This window comes from Octopus sinensis, linkage group LG6 (genome assembly GCF_006345805.1).
Source record: "Octopus sinensis linkage group LG6, ASM634580v1, whole genome shotgun sequence".
Taxonomy (NCBI): Eukaryota; Metazoa; Mollusca; class Cephalopoda; order Octopoda; family Octopodidae; genus Octopus; species Octopus sinensis.
Genome location: NC_043002.1, coordinates 67,439,655 through 67,461,288, shown reverse-complemented (window position 1 = coordinate 67,461,288; position 21,634 = coordinate 67,439,655). Strand labels below are relative to the sequence as shown.

General features: G+C 35.5%; 1 protein-coding gene across 1 annotated transcript in view; it reads left to right on the top strand.

The window, feature by feature from the left end:
• LOC115213030 (eukaryotic translation initiation factor 3 subunit C) overlaps nt 1-19,483 on the top strand; it is a 41,442-nt gene extending 21,959 nt beyond the window's left edge. Inside the window, exons 10-22 of the mRNA XM_029781935.2 lie at nt 1,279-1,402; nt 2,917-3,179; nt 3,814-3,910; nt 5,516-5,628; nt 6,714-6,840; nt 7,502-7,708; nt 9,910-10,035; nt 11,496-11,649; nt 12,654-12,847; nt 14,544-14,747; nt 16,572-16,731; nt 18,017-18,187; nt 19,298-19,483. Coding sequence (XP_029637795.1) covers nt 1,279-1,402; nt 2,917-3,179; nt 3,814-3,910; nt 5,516-5,628; nt 6,714-6,840; nt 7,502-7,708; nt 9,910-10,035; nt 11,496-11,649; nt 12,654-12,847; nt 14,544-14,747; nt 16,572-16,731; nt 18,017-18,187; nt 19,298-19,335 — 1,978 coding nt within the window. The 3' untranslated portion in view covers nt 19,336-19,483. The remainder of the gene's footprint in view (nt 1-1,278; nt 1,403-2,916; nt 3,180-3,813; nt 3,911-5,515; nt 5,629-6,713; nt 6,841-7,501; nt 7,709-9,909; nt 10,036-11,495; nt 11,650-12,653; nt 12,848-14,543; nt 14,748-16,571; nt 16,732-18,016; nt 18,188-19,297) is intronic.
• Nucleotides 19,484-21,634: the final 2,151 nt, after the last annotated feature.

Genomic DNA, 21,634 nt, shown 5'->3' with positions numbered 1-21,634 from the left:
ACTCCAGAGCCATGGTATTTTGGGTGTTGTGATCAGTTCAGTCTAAGACACCAATTGACTGTAGGGTAAATTATGCCTTTTGAAATTCATTTCCATTCCTCCTTGGCCAGATCCAGTTGGAACATGTCTCTGCTGCTTCTGCTATTGTCTTAAGTGCTCTGGTTCTCTTTCTCTCAGGAATTGAGAGCCACTTAAGGTGATTATATGCAGACTTTCCCACAAACCCTCTTGCACCCACCTCTGGTGAGGACAGTGGCTTGGAAGCCAGATTTTCTCAGTCTGATGGTTAGGTTAGACTGTCATATTTTTCAGTCTTTTAGATGTGGGCTTCCTCCATTCTGCTTTCACAATGAGTTCAATCAGAATAACTCGTTTTGATGTATGATGAGTTAAGAATATTGTGAGCAATGTAAATTTTGTTGGAGTAAGTGATGAAAACCTTTTACAAATTGTTGATATAAGACAAAGGAGTGGTTTAGTGAAGTAGCTGAAGATTTGTTGGATTGACAGATAAATTCACTCTAGGCATGGCATGGAAACATACAGGCTAAGATTTTAGTATATGTCAATAATTTATGTAAAAAAATTTGTTTGTAGATTTAACCCTTAGCATTTAAATTGGTCATATCTGGCCCAGATATTCTTCTTGTTTTATGTTCAAACCAGCCAAATGCGACTTCTCACACGTACCATACAATGTCATACTAAAAATGAGTAATTATAGGCACAGGTATGGCTGTGTGGTGGGAAGCTTGCTTCCCAACCATATGGTTCTGGGTCAGTCCCACTGCGTGGCACCTTGATCAAGTATCTTCTACTATAGCCTTGGGCTGATCAAAGCTTTGTGAGTAGATTTGGTAGACAAACTGAAAGAAACCTATCATGTAAATATATATATATATATATATATATATATATATATATATGTGTGTGTGTGTGTCTGTGTTTGTTCCTCCTACCATCATTTGACAACTGATGCTGGTGTGTTTATGTCCCTGTAACTTAGTGGTTTAGCAAAAGAGACCAACAGAATAAATACTAGGCTTACAAAGAATAAGTCCTGGAGTCGATTTCTTTGACTAGAACCCTTTAAGGTGGTACTCCAGCATGGCCACAGTCATATGACTGAAACATGTAAAAGAATAGAAGTATATCAAAATCTCAAAGCTGTGCATCAATAAGCATTAGATCCAACAGAGCTATTTGGATACTAAAAGTGTTAATGGCTTTAATATAATTTTCTTTGTTTAAGTAGTGTTACATATGTGTTTTTCATAGGCCAACTGCTGATGGCAAAAAAGAAGAGAAGAAGAAAAAGAAGAAATATAAAGCAGCCAAAAAGGCTGAAAATGAAGATGAAGGTGAATGGGAGAAAGTGAAAGGTGGCATTCCATTGGTTATGGTAAATACTGTTTTTCTCTGATTGCTGTATTCACTTTTGTTTGCTGAAAGGAAATATTTAACTTTACACCATTGACATTTTCATGGATTTTAATTTTAAAATATTGAATTAAAATTTAAGAATTTGATGATAAATACAAAGAATCTCAGTTATTATTGCCAAAGATTATTATTATTATAAATCAATTGTCCCATGGAAACAACATTGTAGAAGAATTTTTCTTTGTGTTGTTGATTGGCCTTCATTAAACAGATTTATGATCAAAGGCCTTCCAGCCATGATCATCCCATCTTTTTCAGGTTATTTTCTGGATATTTTCAGTATATTCTTTTTTTTTAAGCTCGGTGGGTGTAATTTGAAGGGGATTTAGCTACTGTTTGTAATATGTCAAGCAACTGCATAGGGGTCTATAGGCAAAGAGTAGTTGAGAAACATTGGGATAGAGTATGAAGGCAGTTCAATTTGATAGGAGCCAATCATTCTCCAAGCTACTTATTGGAGGAGTTGGACTTAGCATTACAAGCTAGTGAAAGAGTCATCAATTTTCAGCCTAACAACTATAGTACTACTTTGTGACAGGCATAATTTGATGCCAGTGACAAAGTAACTGATGTTTCAGTTGGCCCTCCATTTCTCTATCAACTTGACCATCTATGCTTCCACCCAAAAGAAAGCCATGCAGCTGTAGTTGTTCGGCAAGGAGTCACCAACTCATTCAACCCTTGGTCCCTTACTCTACTTTTTCTACTATTACTACAATGGCCTTCTCCCCCTTGTAGCTAATTACTTGCACACCACCAAAGCCTACATAACCTATTTATCTCCATTCAGCCCCAGTTCTAATTACTATGCTAATTCCTTCCACCTCAGAACATCAACCATCTGGAAAATCCTTCCTGTCTGTACTTTTCTCAGCAGTTATTAACTTGTGCTTTTTAAAGTGATAGACTTGAATATTTTATGTCATTCAATTTTACTCCTATGAATAGTGAAATACACAGTGGTATTTTATGCATTACATTGCATCGCCTTACTGGCACGTGAAAAAGCATTCAAGCGAGGTCATTGCCAGTGCCACTGGACTGGCTCCTGTGCAGGTGACACATAAAAAACACCATTTGAGTGTGGCCGTTGCCAATACCTCCTGACTGGCTCTCGTGCCAGTGGCATGTAAAAGCACCCACTAGACTCTCGGAGTGGTTGGCGTTAGGAAGGGCATCCAGCTGTAGAAACTCTGCCAGATCAAGATTGGAGCTTGGTGCAGTCATCTGGTTTGTCAGTCCTCAGTCAAATCGTCCAACCCATGCTAGCATGGAAAGTGGACGTTAAATGATGATGATGATACTTTGTAGTTAATTTATTTCTTCATCTACTTAATCTGTTTAATGTTTTAAATAACTCCCCATAGTCCTTATTACAGTGCTCAGAATTCAAGTATTAAAGTTTATTGATGACTTCATTATATATTGAATTTATTCTATTTTTTTTTTGTCCACTCTTCTATTTAACTGTAGGAAAAACCCAAGATGTTCAGCAAAGACACTGTGATCAACCATGAGGCCGTTCTGAAGAAGTTAACTGAAATTATTTCTGCTCGTGGAAAGAAGGCCACAGATCGTAGTGAAATGATAGGTATTCTTGAAGAATTGCTTACTGTATCTGAAAACAAGAATCTTGGTCCAGCCATGGCATCTAAGATTATATTTGCAATTATTTCTGCTATATATGATTACAACCCCAATATAGCTACTAACATGAAGCCAGAAATGTGGCAAAAGTAAGTTTCTTTTCCTTTTTTCAAGTCCTATTCAATTATGAAATTTTATTATAAAATGTTCTCTTTGGTATTTTTATGTTTACCGGGAATCTTTATATTTCTGGAAGATTTTTATATAGATCTCAGCTTTATGATAATGTTTTCTAGTTTTCCAGTTATACTTTTAGCAGCACTCAAAATAGAAATGAAATGGTAACCATTTATGTTTTTAGATACAGATATAGCATTGTGGTTAAGAAGCTTACTTCCAAACTATGTGGTCTTGGGTTCATTCCCAATGTGTGGCACCTTGGGCTATGCATCCTGGACTATATTTTATTGCCAGTGTATGAAGTTTCATTTCCAGAAGACTAAACTGATAAAAATTTTAGTAAAAGGTTTTTGAGTATAAAAATAGAAGTTTTACTGAAAAATTTTTTTAATATTTTAAAATCAAGAACTTGCTAGGTATCACATACCACAACATGTAAAACTTTGTAATAAAAATGATTTTTTTGTAGTTTCAATAGTGTTATGAAAATTTGCAATTTTTACACACCTTCAAAAAAGCAAAGAAAATTCTATATTGTTGTTTGATACATTTATGAATAATAATAATGATGATTAATATCTTCTAATTTTATTTTTATTTTAGCTGTTTGGAATATGTAACTAAACAATTAGATCATCTTATTGAAAATACTGATATATTGGTAAGCGAGAATATCCCAGAAGACAGTGAAAATGTGGAGGTTAGTATTATTGTTAATCTTGGTTCACCATTTTAATGTATAGGTCTTGTAAAGGCAGTGAGCTGGTGGAATTGCTAGCATACCAGGCAAAATGCTTAGCAATTTCATTAATCTTTACATTCTGAGTTCAAATTCCACCATGGTCAACTTTGCATTTCATCCTTTTGAGGTTGATAAAATAAGTACCTCTTGATCACTGGTGTTGATGTGATCTACTTACTCCCCTCCTCCAAACTTGCTGGCCTTGTGCCAAAATTTGAGACCAATATATAGGTCTTGATGAAAATGCATGACCTCATATTTTAGATGTGCTCACAATTGTAAGGTCATCAATTCAATTACTAGACCAGGTGATGCACTGTGTCTTGAGCCAGGCACGTCTTTCATTTTGTTCCAGTTAATGCCATCTTCAGACTGCTGCAGGCCTCTCCCTCTTCAGCTCTCATATCCTGGAATGCTTGGTTGGGTTACCAGTGGAAGGGTTTTCATTTGTAGTTACATGGGCTAAAGTAGGATACATGTTACCAAGCAATACTTACTTGCAAGTAATGGTTGTAGTTTTATATAGGTGCGACTGTATGGTAGAGTATCTTGCTTCCCAACCGTGTGGTCTCAGCTTAAGTCCCACTGCATGGCACCTTGGGCAGGTGCCTTCTATTATAGCCTTGTGAGTGAATGTGGTAGATGGAAACTGAAAGAAACATCCTGTATTTGTGTGTACCCTTCTCTTGACATCGCATAATAGTTGTAAACGAGCACCGTTGTCATACAAGCAAGGTTGTTCATTTCCAGTGTTCCATGAAAAACATGTCTAGCCATGGGGAAATATTACCTGACATGGAAACAAGTGAGGGTGACAATAAAAACTGTTTCAGCAAATTTAATCTGACTCATCTAGGCATGGAAAAGTGGATAGTGAATGATGATGTTGAAATACTCTTTATTTTTTTCCTTACTGATTGATTTTTCTATCATCTAATGATTTCCTATGATCAAAAGAAGGTACTACTAGACCATAGACTCCTTGTTCATTGGGGTACTGTAAAGAGTGGATTGGTGTTTTATTCTTGATCAGAAAGATTTTAAGAAGTTGTGGATTATAAATATGGAAAATCTATTGCAAAAATAATGCTCACAAATTTTTTGAGTTCTTTTTAAGTTGTTAGTTTGGAATCTTTGCTTGTGTGGATAAATTATTTTATTCAGGTATAACTGTATGGTTAAGAAGCTTGCTTTGCAATTATATGGTTTTGAATTGACCCTTGCATGGCACCTTGGGCCTCAGGTTGACCAATGTCTTCTTAGTGGATTTGGTAGACACACTGAAAGAAGTGTGTGTGTGTGTACTGGTTTGTTTACTCCCTGTAATTTAGCAGTTTGGTAAAAGAAACTGATTGATTTAAAATATTGAGTACTAGGGTTGATTTGTTTGACTGAAAACCCTCCAAAGTGTTGCCCCAGCATGGCTGCACTCCAATGACTGAAACATGAAAAAGAAAGTAAAAGAAAGAATAACGAACTGTAAAAAATAGTTTTCTTTGAGACTTTCTGGCAGATAGAATTGTTAAAAGATGAAACAATACTTTTTTTTCTTCTTTTTTTCAGACTTCACCCTACCGTGTTCGTGGTTGTATCTTGACAACTGTAGAAAGGATGGATGAAGAATTTAGGAAGATGCTTCAAGGCTGTGATCCTCATAGTACAGATTACATTGAAAGGTGAGCTCTATAGACATGTAGAACATGTTTTATTTATGTTAACTGTATTGCAGAAAACTTGCAGCAGTTGAAAAATCATATAAAATCACAGGATTAAGTGAATGCTTAAGTAATGTATTTCATGGGTTCAGTCCCACTGCATGGCACTTCGGGCAAGTGTTTTCTGCTACAGCTCCATGCTTGAGTGGATTTGGTAGACAAACTGAAAAGAAACCTGTCGTGTGTATGTGTGTGTACACCTTGTATCAACATTCAAGTGATGTTTGTTTCCAACAAACATGTCTGTGAAAAACATGTCTAGCCTTCTTTGGATTTAGGCAGGACAACCGGTCATAGGAAATCTGCTTTGAAAAAATTCTATCTGACCCATGCAAGCATGAAAAAGTGTACATTAAAACAATGATATAGTATTTGTGTGTGCGTGAGACTATTCAATATTGTTGGTACTTTTGTGAATGACTTGTCTGCTCACTTTGTTCCTTCAAAGCCATGTGGAAGAAGGAATCCTTTACATGAAAAACCATGAAGGGTAGGTGTGAGAGGCTAGATCTGGCCAGTTTTAACATAAAACAGGTAAAATATTTGAGCTGGGTATGCTAAGGGGATATGTTCCATATACCAGCTAAGTCATGAGTGTTATTTCATGATGTCTTAATAGGTGGCGAGCTTGCAGAAACATTAGCATGCCGGGTGAAATACTTAGCAGTATTTCGCTTGTCTTTACATTCTGTGTTCAAATTCCACCAAGGTTGATTTTGCCTTTCATCCTTTCAGGGTCGATAAATTAAGTACCAGTTGTGTACTGGGGTTGATAAATTAAGTACCAGTTGTGTACTGGGATTGATAAATTAAGTATCAGTTGTGTACTGGGGGTCGACTAATCGACTGGCCCCCATTCCAAAAATTTCGGGCCTTGTACCTAGAGTAGAAAGGGATGTTCTTAATTATTTTCAAAATTTGAATGAACAAAGGCAATGTATTTCAACAGAAATGTGGTAATGAAAGGTTGAACTTTAATCTTAATACATTTACTCTTGTATTATATAAGAGTGGATTTTTAAGGCAATTTTTCATTGAAATTTTAGGTTGAAGGATGAACGCACAGTGTGTGATATTATTGAAAAACTTCAATCTTATTTGGAGAAAAATGAAGTTCCTACCAAAGAACTTTGCCGGTGTTACCTTCGTAGAATTGAGCACATGTACTACAAGGTAAGGTTTTTTTTCTTTTCCTTTTTATTACTTTTTAATGTGAAGCAGTTTGGGATAAGAAGTGTTGAATTGTACTATTATTTGTTTAAACAGTAATTCAGTGGTTCTTAACTATTTTTTTTTCTGTAGTGCTCTACTTTTTAAGTAGTGGCAAGTGAGATATCATGACTAAACTAACTTAACATGGATGATAATTTATAAATTTTACTCTAAAAATGGATTGTATAAGCTTTTAACAGTGACATGATAAAATGAATAAAGATAAAAGTTGTAAATTTGCTTTATACATTGTAATTTAATGACTTCCCTGTGCCTGATGAGATCTCATTTTATTTTTATAGCCATCACTGGTTTTATCATTTATAATATAATTACTACTATAGGTAGAATTTAGTATGTTAATTATGTTACCTAGCACTCCCTCTGACACACCCAGTGCCTCCTTGGGAGCAGTGTCCCCCACATTGAGAACCTCTGCAGTAAATCGTGGTAATATTACTGGAATGTGATTTGTTTAACTTTCATACATGGGAACTGCTATAAACAATATCCTGTTAATGGTATAAGTAACTGATCCACCATCTTGTAGATAATCTATTAAAATATCATTTGACAGCAGAATGAAGTGAATTGTCATGTATTGTTATTGTTTTTCTAACAGACTGATACTTACAAAAGCAGCGGTCAAGCAATGGATAGATTATGTAAGTACATCTATGTGAAAGATTCCACCGACCGTCTGCGAACCAGAGCTATTTTGTACCATATATATTTCCATGCTATCCATGATAGATGGTATGAGGCCCGTGATCTGATGATGATGTCTCATTTGCAAGACACTATTCAACATTCAGATATTCCGACTCAGGTAAGTGTTGTTATTTTTTTTTTACTCAGGTATTTTACTCCAAAGGTGGCAAGCTGGGCAAAATGCTCAGTAGTATTTTATGTCTTTACTTTCTGTGTTCAAATTCCACTGAAGTAACTTTACCTTTCATCCTTTTGGGGGCTGATGAAATAAGTACCAGTTAAGCCCAGGGGGTCAATGCATTTGGCTTGTCCTCAAATTTCAGGTCTTGTACCTAGAGAAGAAAGGATTAATATTATTATTTTACCCAGAAGATGGTTGGCTGGCCGAACTGTTAGCATGTTGGACAAAATGCCTTGTAGCATTTCTTCTGAGTTCAAATGCCACCAAAGTTGACTTTGCCTTCCATTCTTCTGGGGTTGATAAAATAAGTACCAATCAAGTCCTGGGGTTGATCTAATTGATTTGCCCCTTCCCTCAAAGCTATTAGACTTATGCCTAAAGTAGAAATAATTATTTTACTCATTAAAACTCTTTGTTCATAACTTTTGGAATCTATATTCTAGATCTGTATGAAATTGCCAAAAGATAGAAAAAAAAAGCTAATCAATTCTATCAATGAATATAAGCATAATTTTAATTGTTGTTTTATTTAAGCAGGAAAATAAAAATGATCGGTCATATTGTTTTTGAAATCATTAAAAAAAAAATTTCGTCTACTAGCTGAGATATAGTAAAATTTCATGGTTATTTATTGGTGGTGGTGGGTTTGTTTAGTTGTAGATATTCAGTTTTCTGAAAGCAAGTTTGAAAAATAATCAATAGACTGGTATAACTCTTTATTTTGATTATTATAAATTGGTGTTTTAGCAACTGAATGATAAATAATCTAAGTTTCTTAAACGGTCACATGATGAAGCTTTATTAGGGTGTGATAAAAGACTTTCCCATAATCACAATTTTGATCAATTTTTCAACAGCAAACGCTGTGTGCACTATAGCAAAAAAGCAAAAACGTAAATAAAAGAAAAACCCGTGGACACTGCCACAAGTTTTTCTGATCTAAGGGAGAAAACTCTTCAGTATATGTGTAATTGTAGCCACTAAACTAGAACTATTTATCAGTCATAGTTTGTATGTGATAATTGGCCACATGCTATGTAGAGTATCAATCTGAAAACATTGTTATTAGATTTGAGCGTTTTACTTCACAGTTGCATTTGGAAGGGCATCTAACAATGATATCCTTTCAAATACAATAATGTTATATTAATGACGGTATTATAATAATATTGAGAACTATATAAAACTTTTTACTTAAAATTTTTCCAAATAAATAAATGAATGAATTGCATGTGCAGACTGAAGTATCAGTGAAGTATGAAATATATAACAAGTCTTTATCAAATGGAGAATAAGGGGTAAATGTCTTGTTAGCTATAAATTATTTGCCAAAATATCTATATATATATATATATATATATATATAATTTTAAATTAATAATAAAAGGGTAAAATTTATTAATTAAATTAATTACTTAATCAATCAATTAATTAACAATTTCACCAAGTAGATCGGTACTTTAAAATAACCTTTATAGGTAAAGTTGTACAAATATTTTATAGTTATAATTATAATTAGGGTTCAGCTAATTGCTTCATCACATGCCGAATTTAGAAATAGGAGTTAAAATTCGGTATGTGGTTAAGCAATTAGCTGAACCCTAATTATAATTATGTTTATAATTATAAAATATTTATATATATATATATATATATATATATAATATATATAATATATATATATATAATATATATATATATATATATATATATATATATATAATATATATATACACACATATATATCAGTATAACCCTTTAGCATTCAGAATGCTTATTTATTCAAATTGTTTTGAATTAATCATGCATTATCTTGTAGCATTGGGGTTTTGAAGATTTGATTGTTTATTATTTTAATAACATTGTAGGCTAGGTGTAAGAAGCTGCATCTGGCTAGTTCTAACATAAAACAGAACATTTTGTCTGGATTTGGACCCTTTAAATGCTAAAGTGTTGAATACAAAACAATGACCCAAAATTTTAAATAAGTTTTCTCTTGAAATTACTAAATAGATCTGTGTTAGTAGTTGTTTGTATGTTTGAATAAAAGGTAGGAATGTTGTTTAAGACAAAATTTGTAGATGATTTCTTTTAATGTATTTTATATTGTTGTATTAATTGAATCATTTCATTTTCAGATTCAGTACAATCGTACAATGGTGCAATTAGGATTGTGTGCTTTCCGGCAAGGTTTGATAAAGGATGCTCATAATGCACTTGTTGATATCCTTTCCATTGGACGTGCGAAAGAATTGTTGGCTCAGGTTAGTAGTGTTGTTAGATTTTCACTCACCTTTCCTGATAGTTATTGCAATTTTTCCATCTAACGTCCACAACTTGGATGGGAATTTTTCATTTTGCTCACTCTTTTAGTGCTTAAACTGAAATATTATTTTTGCATTTAGTTTTTTCCCCTATATGTTCTAAGTCTAAATCGGGTTTGGCTGGAGGCAGATAAAATAATTACCAGTTGTTTATTTGATTGATATTTCAACCCAGTAACTTCGTAGACTTAATTAATTTTAAAGTTATGCCAGTGCCACCTAACTGGCTCCCATACCAGTGGCATGTAAAAAGCACCGTTCAAGCGTGGTTGATGCCAGTACAGCCTGACTGGTCCCGTGTTGGTGGCATGTAAAAAGCACCCTCTACACTCTAGGATTGGTTGGTGTTAAGAAGGGCATCTAGCTGTAGAAACATTGCCAAATCAGATTGGAGCTTGGTATAACCTTCTGGCTTGCCAGCCCCCAGTCAAATCGTCTAACCCATGCTAGCATGGAAAGCAGACGTTAAACGACGACGACGACGATATTGATGATGATCTTCATTTTCACATTTTTAAACATGGTAGAATGAAGAAGCAGTTGAGTGCTGGATTAAATACTTTACAGTATTAAAATTTTTTTCTCTCTTTGATTTTTGAGTTCACATTAATCCAGGAATGCCAAAAATAAGTTAGCCATCACGTAACAAACTTTCATCAATTGCTCCCCTTCCTTATAAGTCTATGGCTTTTTTGCCCCATGTAATAAATCATTTATTTGGAGTCCTGGAATACTGGATTAAATGCTTTGTAGCATTTCAAAAATTTTATCCTGTTTTAATTTTAAATCATTCTGGCTGTAGCACAAAGTGATAACCAGTAATGTTACACCTGAGATGATTCTTTTACTGTACCCTCTCAAGAAAATTCTGCTGCCTACCATTATCAAATGAAATAATAAAGTTGTATTGAATTACTTGAGTTTCCTCATTCATTTGAAATATTTGGATGTATCTCCATTATTATAACCATTAATCTAAATTGGCAAATAAGGTAATGAAATCTGGAACGTGCTTAGACCTCCCCCTCTCTCTCTCTCTCTCTTTTTATGTGTGTGCGCGTGTGTGTGTATAATATATACATGTGTATGTTTAAGAAGCTTGCTTCCCAACCATGTGATCTCAGATTCAATCCCATTGTGCAGCACCTTGAGCACCTTTATAGCCTTGGGCTGACCAGAGCCTTGTGAGTGGATTTGGTAGATGGAAACAGAAAGAAGCTTGTCGTATGTATGTGTGTGTGAATATTTGTATGAGACCGTCAAAATAGTTTTTGTTATCTTCAAGAAGTTAATCTTTAATAAGTTTTTTTTTAATGCTCTTGTTCAAATATTTATTCAAATGTGTTCTTTTTGTATGAAATATTTAAACAATTTTGACTTGAATTTTGTCTCGTTTGCAGGGTTTACTTTTACAAAGACAACATGAACGGACTCCAGAGCAAGAATTGATAGAGAAGCGTAGACAGATGCCTTACCATATGCATATTAATTTAGAACTCTTGGAATGTGTATATTTGGTTTCAGCTATGCTTATTGAAATACCATACATGGCAGGTATAGTAATCGTTTCAAATCAATTTTATTGTTTGCACCTAAAACATTGAAGAAAGTAACAGAACGAGTATAGTGAAATTGCTATGGGGGAGTGGAATATGCAACTGTTCTTATGGTCACTTTAGCAATTCTCTATATTCTTAGCTATCGGTTTTCTTTTTTTTTTGTTTTAAATAAGATAGGAAAGAAGCTGCAGTATCCAAGATGTTTGCAGGTTTTTTCCAAGACTGTAGAGATCAATGTAGCTGATGCCTACCCTGAATATCTTTAGTTAAAGCCTACCCTGAATATCTTTAGTTAATGCCTACAGGGAAGCTTGAGAGTTCATGAGCTTTTAATTTCCCTGTGTATCATGCTGTACACTTAGACTTTTTCATCTATGTCATGCCTGATAACTATGGCGCAGGCATTGCTGCACCTAGTTTAGTTTTTATATTTTCTGTAAATTAAATTACTTTATTAACAGTTCAACTATAACGAAGTAGAACCAGTTCCCAGTCAGACTGAACTGGGTAGGGTAATGTTTTTAGTGTAGCCAAGCAAAAGTAATGTATACTATACAATTTTATGCATGGTTTAGTCCAACTTTACTTTAGTCCAACTGGTACTTAATTTATTGACCCTGAAAGGATTAAAGGCAAGTTGATCTCTGCGGAATTTGATCTCAGAACATAAAGACATGAAATATCGTTAAGCATTTTGCCTGGCGTGCTAACATTTCTGCCAGCTTGCTGCCTTACACCCACTTTATAATGACTAATTTATGTTAGTGAATTCTTAATTATTGCAACAAAGGCAGTGTATTCCAACAAAATCGTTATCTCACAACTACGGTACTTCATGAAATTGTGTTTATGATGTCCTTTGGAGTTAAATCCATCAACTGTGATGTGTATATTTAGTTATCCATTAGAGAAAATAAGGTTTTTCTAAAAAATTCATTTTTTTCAGTTTTTAAATAATTTTATTTTTGATTATTTACGATTTACAATCTTGTATTCCAGCGCATGAGTTTGATGCGAGGAGACGCATGATCAGTCGTAATTATCACAATCTGCTGCGGAACAGTGAGAGGCAGACCTTGACTGGCCCTCCAGAGAGCATGAGGGAGCACATTGTGGCTGCTTCAAAGGCAATGAAAGTTGGAGATTGGGAGGCCTGCAAGAATTTTGTTATTAATGAGAAAATGAATGGAAAGGTAAGTTTCTACTTATTTATGAATGTGTGTTTACACGTATGCACACATACATCCACAGGTATTCATAATTACATACACAGCCATATTAACACATACGCTCACAACGTGCCTTTGCACTGTTTTCACCTACCAAGCTTTCCTTACAAATGTCTCCAAGTGCATTATATTTTATTTCATTTGCTATAGGAGAAAAAAACTTGTTAATCATTTTTTTTGCAAGCATAATGGAGAAGCAATATCAAGGGGGATAATTCAGTGATACTCTTACAAGTTAGTTGGGACTCTATAGAGAAGGAAATTTATTTTAACTATTAATTTAAAAGTTCGAGCTGAGACTTCATTTTATGTACAGCTATACTAGTTTTAGTTTCCTGGCTTGGCTATTTCAAAGTATTGTGTAGACCAAAATGTAATTTCATCATATATTGTAATCATATTTTTTAACATACATCTTGTGATCACCCTTTTCACAATAACTCAAAGGGCTGTTAGAAATCATATATTTGCTTTTGGAAGTTACAGGATATAGATTTGAATTAACCCTTTAACCTTCAGATTACTCAATCAGATGTAATACTTCTTTATTCACATTGTTTTGAATTAATCATGAAGCTTTGGAGATTTCAATGATGTGATTGCTCATATTTAGAATGGCATTGTAAATAGGTCTGAGAGGCTGGATCTGGCCAGTTTAAACCCAAAACAGGTAGAATATTTGGACTGGATATGGTCAGTCTAAACACTAAAGGACGAAAGTAACCTGGATATTGATTACTCTATCATCATTCAGATGTTTTATTACAATTGATTATTTGTATTGTATTATTAATTTCAATAATTTGGAATGTTTTGTCATATTTATTATATTGCATCAGCTATTTGTATAACTATCTTTCATCATTATCATCGTTGTCGTTTAACGTCTGCTTTCCAGCCTGGCATGGGTTGGACAGTTTGACTTAGGACTGGCAAGCAAGAAGGCTGTACCAGGCTCCAATCTGATCTGGCAAGGTTTTTACAGCTTGATGCCCTTCTTAATGCCAACCACTCCAAGAGTGTAGTGGGTGCTTTTTATGTACCACCAACACGAGGGCTAGTCAGGCAGTACTGGCATCAACCACACTTTAGTGGTGCTTTTTATGTGCCACTGGCACAGGTCCAGTCAGGCAGTAGTACTGGGAATGGTCATGCTCGAATGGTTCTTTTTACATTCCCCCCCCCCCCGGCACGGGACCAGTCAGGCAGCACTGGCAACTACCATACTCGAATGGTTCTTTTTATGTGCCACTGGCATGGGACCAGTCAAGGGCATTGGCATTGACCATACTCGAATGGTACTTTTTACATGCCATTTCCATTATTGTGAAGAAAAGAAAAATCTAACATTCCAGATGGTCAGCTTCAATAGTTTAAAACTAAAGGCAATTATTATATTCACTTTTTTTGTTTTTTTTTACCACCACACTGCACCCCAACACTAAAACTGTACATATAACGAGCTTGAAATAACTGTTACCTCAAATTACACATTAAAGTCTTCAGAAAAAAAAAGATACATTGGATAATGTTGTCCTGTAGTTTTTATTGAGTTTTTTTTTGTTTTTGCCACTGTTTATAGCATTTGTGGAACTAAATTATGCATTTTTTAAAACATTTTTCATTATTTTAAAATTGAATTTTTTTGTATTTTTTTAAGGTTTGGGATTTGTTTTTACAAGCTGATAAAGTCCGCCAGCTTATTACTCAAAAGATTCAAGAAGAGAGTCTTCGCACCTATTTGTTCACCTACAGCAGTGTTTATGACACCCTCAGTATGCATGCTCTCAGTGAAATGTTTCAACTGACTCCCCCTGTTGTCCACTCTATCATCAGCAAGATGATCCTTAATGAAGAGCTTATGGTAAATATTTTTGTTTTTCAATAGAGTCTCTCAGTAGTTAGTCTATATTTATCTGTTTGAAGGCACAAAGCTCAGTGGTTAGAACATTGGGTTTACAATTGTGCGGTTGTGAGTTCGATTCCCTGACCAAGCTGTGTGTTGTGCTCTTGAGTAAGACACTTTATTTTACATTGCTCCAGTTCACTTAGTTGTAGAAATGAGTTACAATGTCACTGATGCCAAGTTTTATCAGCCTTTGCCTTCCAATTGGACTGCATTAGTGTCATGGAGAGGGGAGACCCAATATACATAGGTGGCTGCTGGTCTTCCACAAACAACCTTGCCTGGACTTGTGCTTCAGAAGGGAATTTTCTAGATGCAACCCCATGATCATTTGTAAACGAAGGGGTACTTTACCCTATTTGATTATTTAATGTTTCTGCAACCCGTGGACACACTTATAAAATCAAAACAGCACAGCATCCACAACTTCTGGACACGTTTTTCCAAGTTCAGCATTGTCGATGCATGGAGTAATGCATCCTTCAAAGATTCCATGCTTCTTGAAACTTATTATTAACACTACTCTTGATGTGTACATGGAGCTTTTCCTCTTTATTTCTCTTTTCCTATTTGCTTTTCTGTCATATCTTGCTTTACCCTGTATACTTTGTACTTTAGGCTATCCTTTCTGTCTCTACTTGACTTATTGCTACTTTCCTTCTCACCTTTAACTCTTTTCTGATGAGTTGTATGTAGTGCACTTGAGCACTGTATACCATAAACTTTATAAAGTTTATGTATATTTATTTAGGTATATTTCATTAATTTTGCATTCAGTATTTTAACCCTCTTATTTTAGCTTCAGAATATTTATGCTTGCATGTGTATTTCACAATTAATTGAAAACCTAATACTTAACAACGAGGCAATAATCTTTTCTACTATAGGCACAAGGCCTGAAATTTGGTGGGAGGGAACTAGTCAATTAGATTAACTCCCAGTACGCAACTGGTACTTATTTAATTGACCCCAAAAGGATGAAAGGTAAAGTTGACCTTGGCGGAATTTGAACTCAGAACATAAAGACAGACGAAATACTACCGCTAAACGTTTTACCCGGTGTGCTAACGATTCTGCCAGCTTGCCGCCTTAATGAGGCAATAATCTAAAATAATAATGTTTTCTTTATGTTGTTGTGAATTAGCTGATGGAACCTGCAATGAATCAATATTTACTGCTAACCTCAACATATTAAGGTAGCTAATCTGATGTTACTTTATTAAGCGTTTTGCTATATATTTATGCAAATGCTGCAGTACATTCTGATATTTTGTCTTTGTATGGATGCAGCTATGTTCAGAGAATTCAGATCTTCTTGAGGCAATAAATTTTAACAGTATACAGTATTTTCTACATTTATTATTATTCAGTTAAGTGGTCTAGTATCTGAAAATTTTGTTTAGCTTCCTGTTTGAAATATACACCATAGCAGACAAGACCCCCACCTCCATCCCAAAGGGGATGGGGGCAAAAAATCACTCCAGATCCTATAAATGAAGTTGGACCTCCCATGAGCTTTAATGCACTAAAAACTATTTTTCCTGAAAATATGCTGCTGAAATTGGTGTGCATCTAATGTTTGCATGCCATCAAATACAGTGTAAAGTAGTATAGTATATAAAACTTGAGTCCATTGACTTTTACAAGAATTGGCTATGAAACAGACTTATTTTGAATTCCTAGTACAAAGGCTATATGTAAATCAGGCTTGTTATATTAAATTCTTAAATATGTTTGTTATGGAATATCAAATTAAATTTTTGTTTTTCTTAAATTCAATAGGCGTCCCTGGACGAGCCAACTCAAACTGTTGTTATGCATCGTACAGAACCAAGTCGCCTGCAATCTTTGGCTCTGCAATTATCCGAGAAAGTGGCCAATTTGGTGGAAAACAATGAGCGTATACTGGAAAATAAACCTGGTCTTAACTACTATAAGTCTGGTGAGCAGGTTTTTTCTTTTAGTTTCTTTTATATCTAATAAAGTGTAAAGAAAAAATGTTTAAGGGACATCAAGTCTCTTAGTTGCTTTAATATGTCTCCACACCATAGTTTGGCTATTTTGCTTGCTTATATATATATATATATATATATATATATATATATACTAAGCAATAAGGGTTTAGCAACGAGTTGCCTTACCACATACCGAATTTAGAAATAGCAGTCAAAGGGTTATAGCTATTTCTTCTACTATATATATATATACATACATATATATTTGTCCAATCCATGCCAGCATGGAAAACGGATGTTAAATGATGGTATATGAGATGCATGCAGGTGTGGTTCCATCCTTGCAGTGTGTAGTTGTGTGGTTAAGATGTTTGCTTCTCAATTACATGGTTGTGGGTTCAGTCCTATTGTGTAATACCTCGGGCAAGTTCCTTGCACTATAGCCTTATGATTGGATTTTGTAGAGAGAAACTAAAGCAAACCCGTCATGTGTGTGTGTATATTCCTCCTTGTCCTGACATTATGTGGTTATTGTAAATGAATGTCATTTATTTCCAATATTCTGCAGAAACATGTCTGGCCAATGGGAAATATTACCTTGCTTGGAAGGAGGGAAGGGTTGGCAACAGGAATGGCATCTGGCCATTGCTAATTTGCTTCAATAAACTCTGATCCATGCAAGCATAGAAAAGTGGGCACAAAAAAGAAAAAAGATAGATGTGTGTGTGTGTGTATTTGATCGTGTTGTGTCTGTTTCTCTATGTTAGTCTGGGTTAGACAAATATATATATGTGCAAAGTATGTATTTATTTATAATACACGTATATGTGTGTATATATTGAGGCAGCCAAGCCCTTCCATACACATGCCATTTACAAAATGGTTGTTGCACATGACTATAAACCTTAAATTGAACCTGGGTTATTAATTCACTTCTGTGAAAGCTTTCTTTCCTGACTGTGATATTTCCTGGATATTTTGCTACTTGTAATCTGAGATATTTAATGTTCTGAATTTCTGGAACCTCCATGCTTCCTGAAATTCACCAACACTACACCTGTAACCCCCACCACACACATGTATATCATGACTCATACACTGTTCACTTTTCTGGCTTTTGTACATAATTCTATGCACTGTACATGCACCTTTGATGAGTTGTATGGCACCTGGACACCATACACAATAATTTCATTATCTTTATTATAAAAATGGACTCTCTTTATAATTATGTGTAATAATAATGATAATAATATTGAAATTTCTTATTAGGTTATGATAACAATCAACAATCTGGCCGTTGGAATAAACGAGACAACAACCAATGGAATAAACGTGGAGATTCAAAATGGGGTGGAAGAAATGACCGTTCTGGAAACTGGACTGATAGAGAAAAACGCGATAACTGGAAGCAGAGGGATCGTGACCAGTGGGGAATTAAATGTGAGTGAAATTCCTTTTATTTTTTTGTCTGTTTTACATACATATTGGTTTGAGATATTTGTCTGAATATTTGTGGAAAGTATTATAACGCTGTTATTTAATCATGAATTGATTAATGGTAGTAATGAAGGTAATTTTGAATATTGTTTAGACTGTTGAATTCAGTTCAGTAAACTCTCAGTTACTGAGCCTCTAAAAGTTATAGTAACACCTTTATTTGTACATTAAAGTTAAGCTCTAAACAAACTAAGCTTGGGAACATTTTGGGTTGAGCCCCACTCTGTGGCACCTTGGGAAAAATGTCCTTTGGACTCAGATTGATCAAAGCTTTGGTAACAGGAAACTGAGAGAAGTCCATCACATATATATATACACACACACACTTATGCATATGTGTGTGTTAGTGTGTCCTTGTCTTGATATCTTGTGATAGTTCTAAATGTGCATTATGGTGTCCTTTATTTCCAATTTTCCATGAAACCATGTTGGGCTGTGGGGAAATATTACCTTACTTGAAAACAGGTGACCATTAGCAACAGGTGATGAGCTTGCAGAATCGTTAGCAAGCCAGACAAAATGCTTTGTGGTATCTTGTCTGTGTTCAATCCCACTACCTGGCATCTTTGGCAAGTGTCTTCTACGATAGCCTCGGTCCAACCAAAAAAAGTCTTCTGAGAGGATTTAGTAGACGAAAACATGTGTTATCGTGATGTGAAAGAATCCGATAACATGAAGCAGGTTTGAATCTCAGTGTTTCTATATTAACCTTATCAAGCCATATTCCTGCCATAGCAGGAATAAGTTAAGCATCATTTCTGTTAAATTCCAAGTAAAGCATTAATGAACAACACACATAGAAAAAGATGTTACTGATTCTGTCTGTTAGTTTGCCTGCATCTACAGTTCAAGATTAATCTTGAGCTGTAGATGCAGCTATTTTTTTTTTTTGTGCTCAGGAGCCCCGGTAGAGGGTAAAGTTACATAGGGGCCCAGGTCTGAGGGGGGTTAAAAATAGAAGCAGTTTAACATGTCAGTGTAATGCATTATTAAATCTTGTTGATTATTTTATAGCTTACCATTAATGAACCTTCTTTTGTCTTTCTTTTGCAGTGGGTCGCCGTCCTAACAGGAATACTCGTAATTATTAACCCACGTGGGATTCTAATTGAAGTTAAAATGCTTTATTTGACACGGCATGGATATTTTATATCAGAACAAACAAAACAAAAAAAGTTGCTTATACTCCTCTCTGTTTCTGTATCCAAATAGCAAATAAAGAATTTAAGGAAATATGAAGTTTGTTTCATTATATTTAATCACCATCATCGTTTAATGTCCATTTTCCATGCTGGCATGGGTTGGGCGGTTTGACTGAGGTCTGGAAAGCCAGCGGCTGCACCAGGCTCCAATCTGATCTGGCAAAGTTTCTACGGCTGGATGCCCTTACTAATGCCAACCACTCTGCTAGTGTAGAGTGTGCTTTTATGTGCCACCAGCACAGGAGCCAGTCAGGTGGGTCTGGCATCGATCACATTTGGATAGTGGTTTTTATGTGCCATCGGCATGGGAACCAGTCAGAGGGTACTGGCATCGGCGATGTTCAGATGGTGCTTTTTACATGCCACCGGTACGGGAGCCAGTCGGGGCACTGGCCACAGCTACGATTTTAGTTTTACTTGACTCAACAGGTCTTCTCAAGCATATCATCACCCGACGCATCAATTTTACTCTTAACTGGGCTGGACATGCATTTCCCTTGAATAAACAATGTTATTTTTATAGATGTGCTCATGAAATTTCGCTTTGCCATATCATTTGGTATACAAAATCACAATCGATCTTGGTCCCGTTTTGTTACATAAACAGTGAGAAAAACAACCTATGAATGATTCCGAGTCAGTTTGTGGTTGTCAGAGATTTTGTAGGTCATGATTAGCTGAGTCTGTTCTGTAAATACTTGAGTTCTGAAACAATCCACTGTGGTCCATTGATGTCTAGTAGGGTATAAGAAGGAGGAAGTTATACTGCCCTGGTCACCAGTAGAGTATGAAATCATTGTTATTTTACGAGACCCACGACAGTCCAAACTGAGCAGTTTAATGACCACCATAAGTTTTTATTTGGACATACTTTATTTGATGTCATAAACGATACATGGGCATAGATGCACTCTAATTTCCACAGCACATATTCAGGAAAAAGTCTTTTTGTGCATTATAGCTTCTGAGAAGCTGAACTTCTCATATGGGAGCTGGGGTGAGGTTTGTTTTATTTTGAAAGTTTTTTTTATTTATTTAATATGTGTGTCGTATTAATGTAGTTTTAATTTTTTAATACATTTTTAGATTTGGTTGCTATTTCTTGCAAGTTGAGCTACCATATGGAACAGTGTTTCTCAACTGGGGTCCATATGATTTTTGGTTGGTCCACGCCAGCAAAATAGTAAATTAGGGATCCACAGTAATATTTTAAGGGTCTGAAAAAATTTTGATTTTAATGAATTTATTGCAAGAAAGAGGTTTCTGTCTCTAAGATTTTACACAGTTCATCCTACGGAAGTGAATGTATGAATAACATCAGCATCATCATTTAACGTCCGCTTTCCAGGCTAGCATGGGTTGGACGATTTGACTGAGGACTGGCGAACCAGATGGCTGCACCAGGCTCCAATCTTGATCTGGCAGAGTTTCTACAGCTGAATGCCCTTCCTAACGTCAACCACTCCGAGAGTGTAGTGGGTGCATTTACATGCCACCGGCACGAGGGCCAGTCAGGCGGTACTGGCAACGGCCACGCTCAAATGGTGTTTTTTACGTGCCACCTGCACAGGAGCCAGTCCAGTGGCATTGGCAACGACCTTGCTTGAATGTTTTTTCACATGCCACCAGCACAAGTGCCAGTAAGGCAACACTGGTAACGATCACGCTCGAATGGTGCCTTTTATGTGTCACTGGCACGGAAGCCAGTTAGCCGCTCTGGCAACGATCACGTCCAGATGGTGCTCTTAGAACTCCACTTGCACAGATGCCAGTCATTGAATTTGATTTCGATTTCGATTTCACTAGCCTCAACAGTTTTCGCAAGCAGAGTTTAGTGCCCAATGAAGGAAAGGTACGCATAAGTGGACTAGGCCACGAGGTTATGATCTCATTTGGCTTGCCAGGTCTTCTCAAGCACAGCATATTTCCAAAAGTTTCGGTCACTAGTCATTGCTTTGGTGAGGCCTGTATCCAGAAAACTAATTTTTAAAAACAGAATGGCTATGAGGGTCCACCGGAACAAAATAATACTCTAAGGTAAAAAATGATTGAGATCCATTGATATAGAGAGTTCTATAACCTAAGTAAGACGTGATAGCCAAAAGTTTTCAGCTTCTAGTTGAATGATAGCTATCTTTGAATATGTCCAAAGACAAACTTAAACTCGAAGCATTTGAACATCAACCTT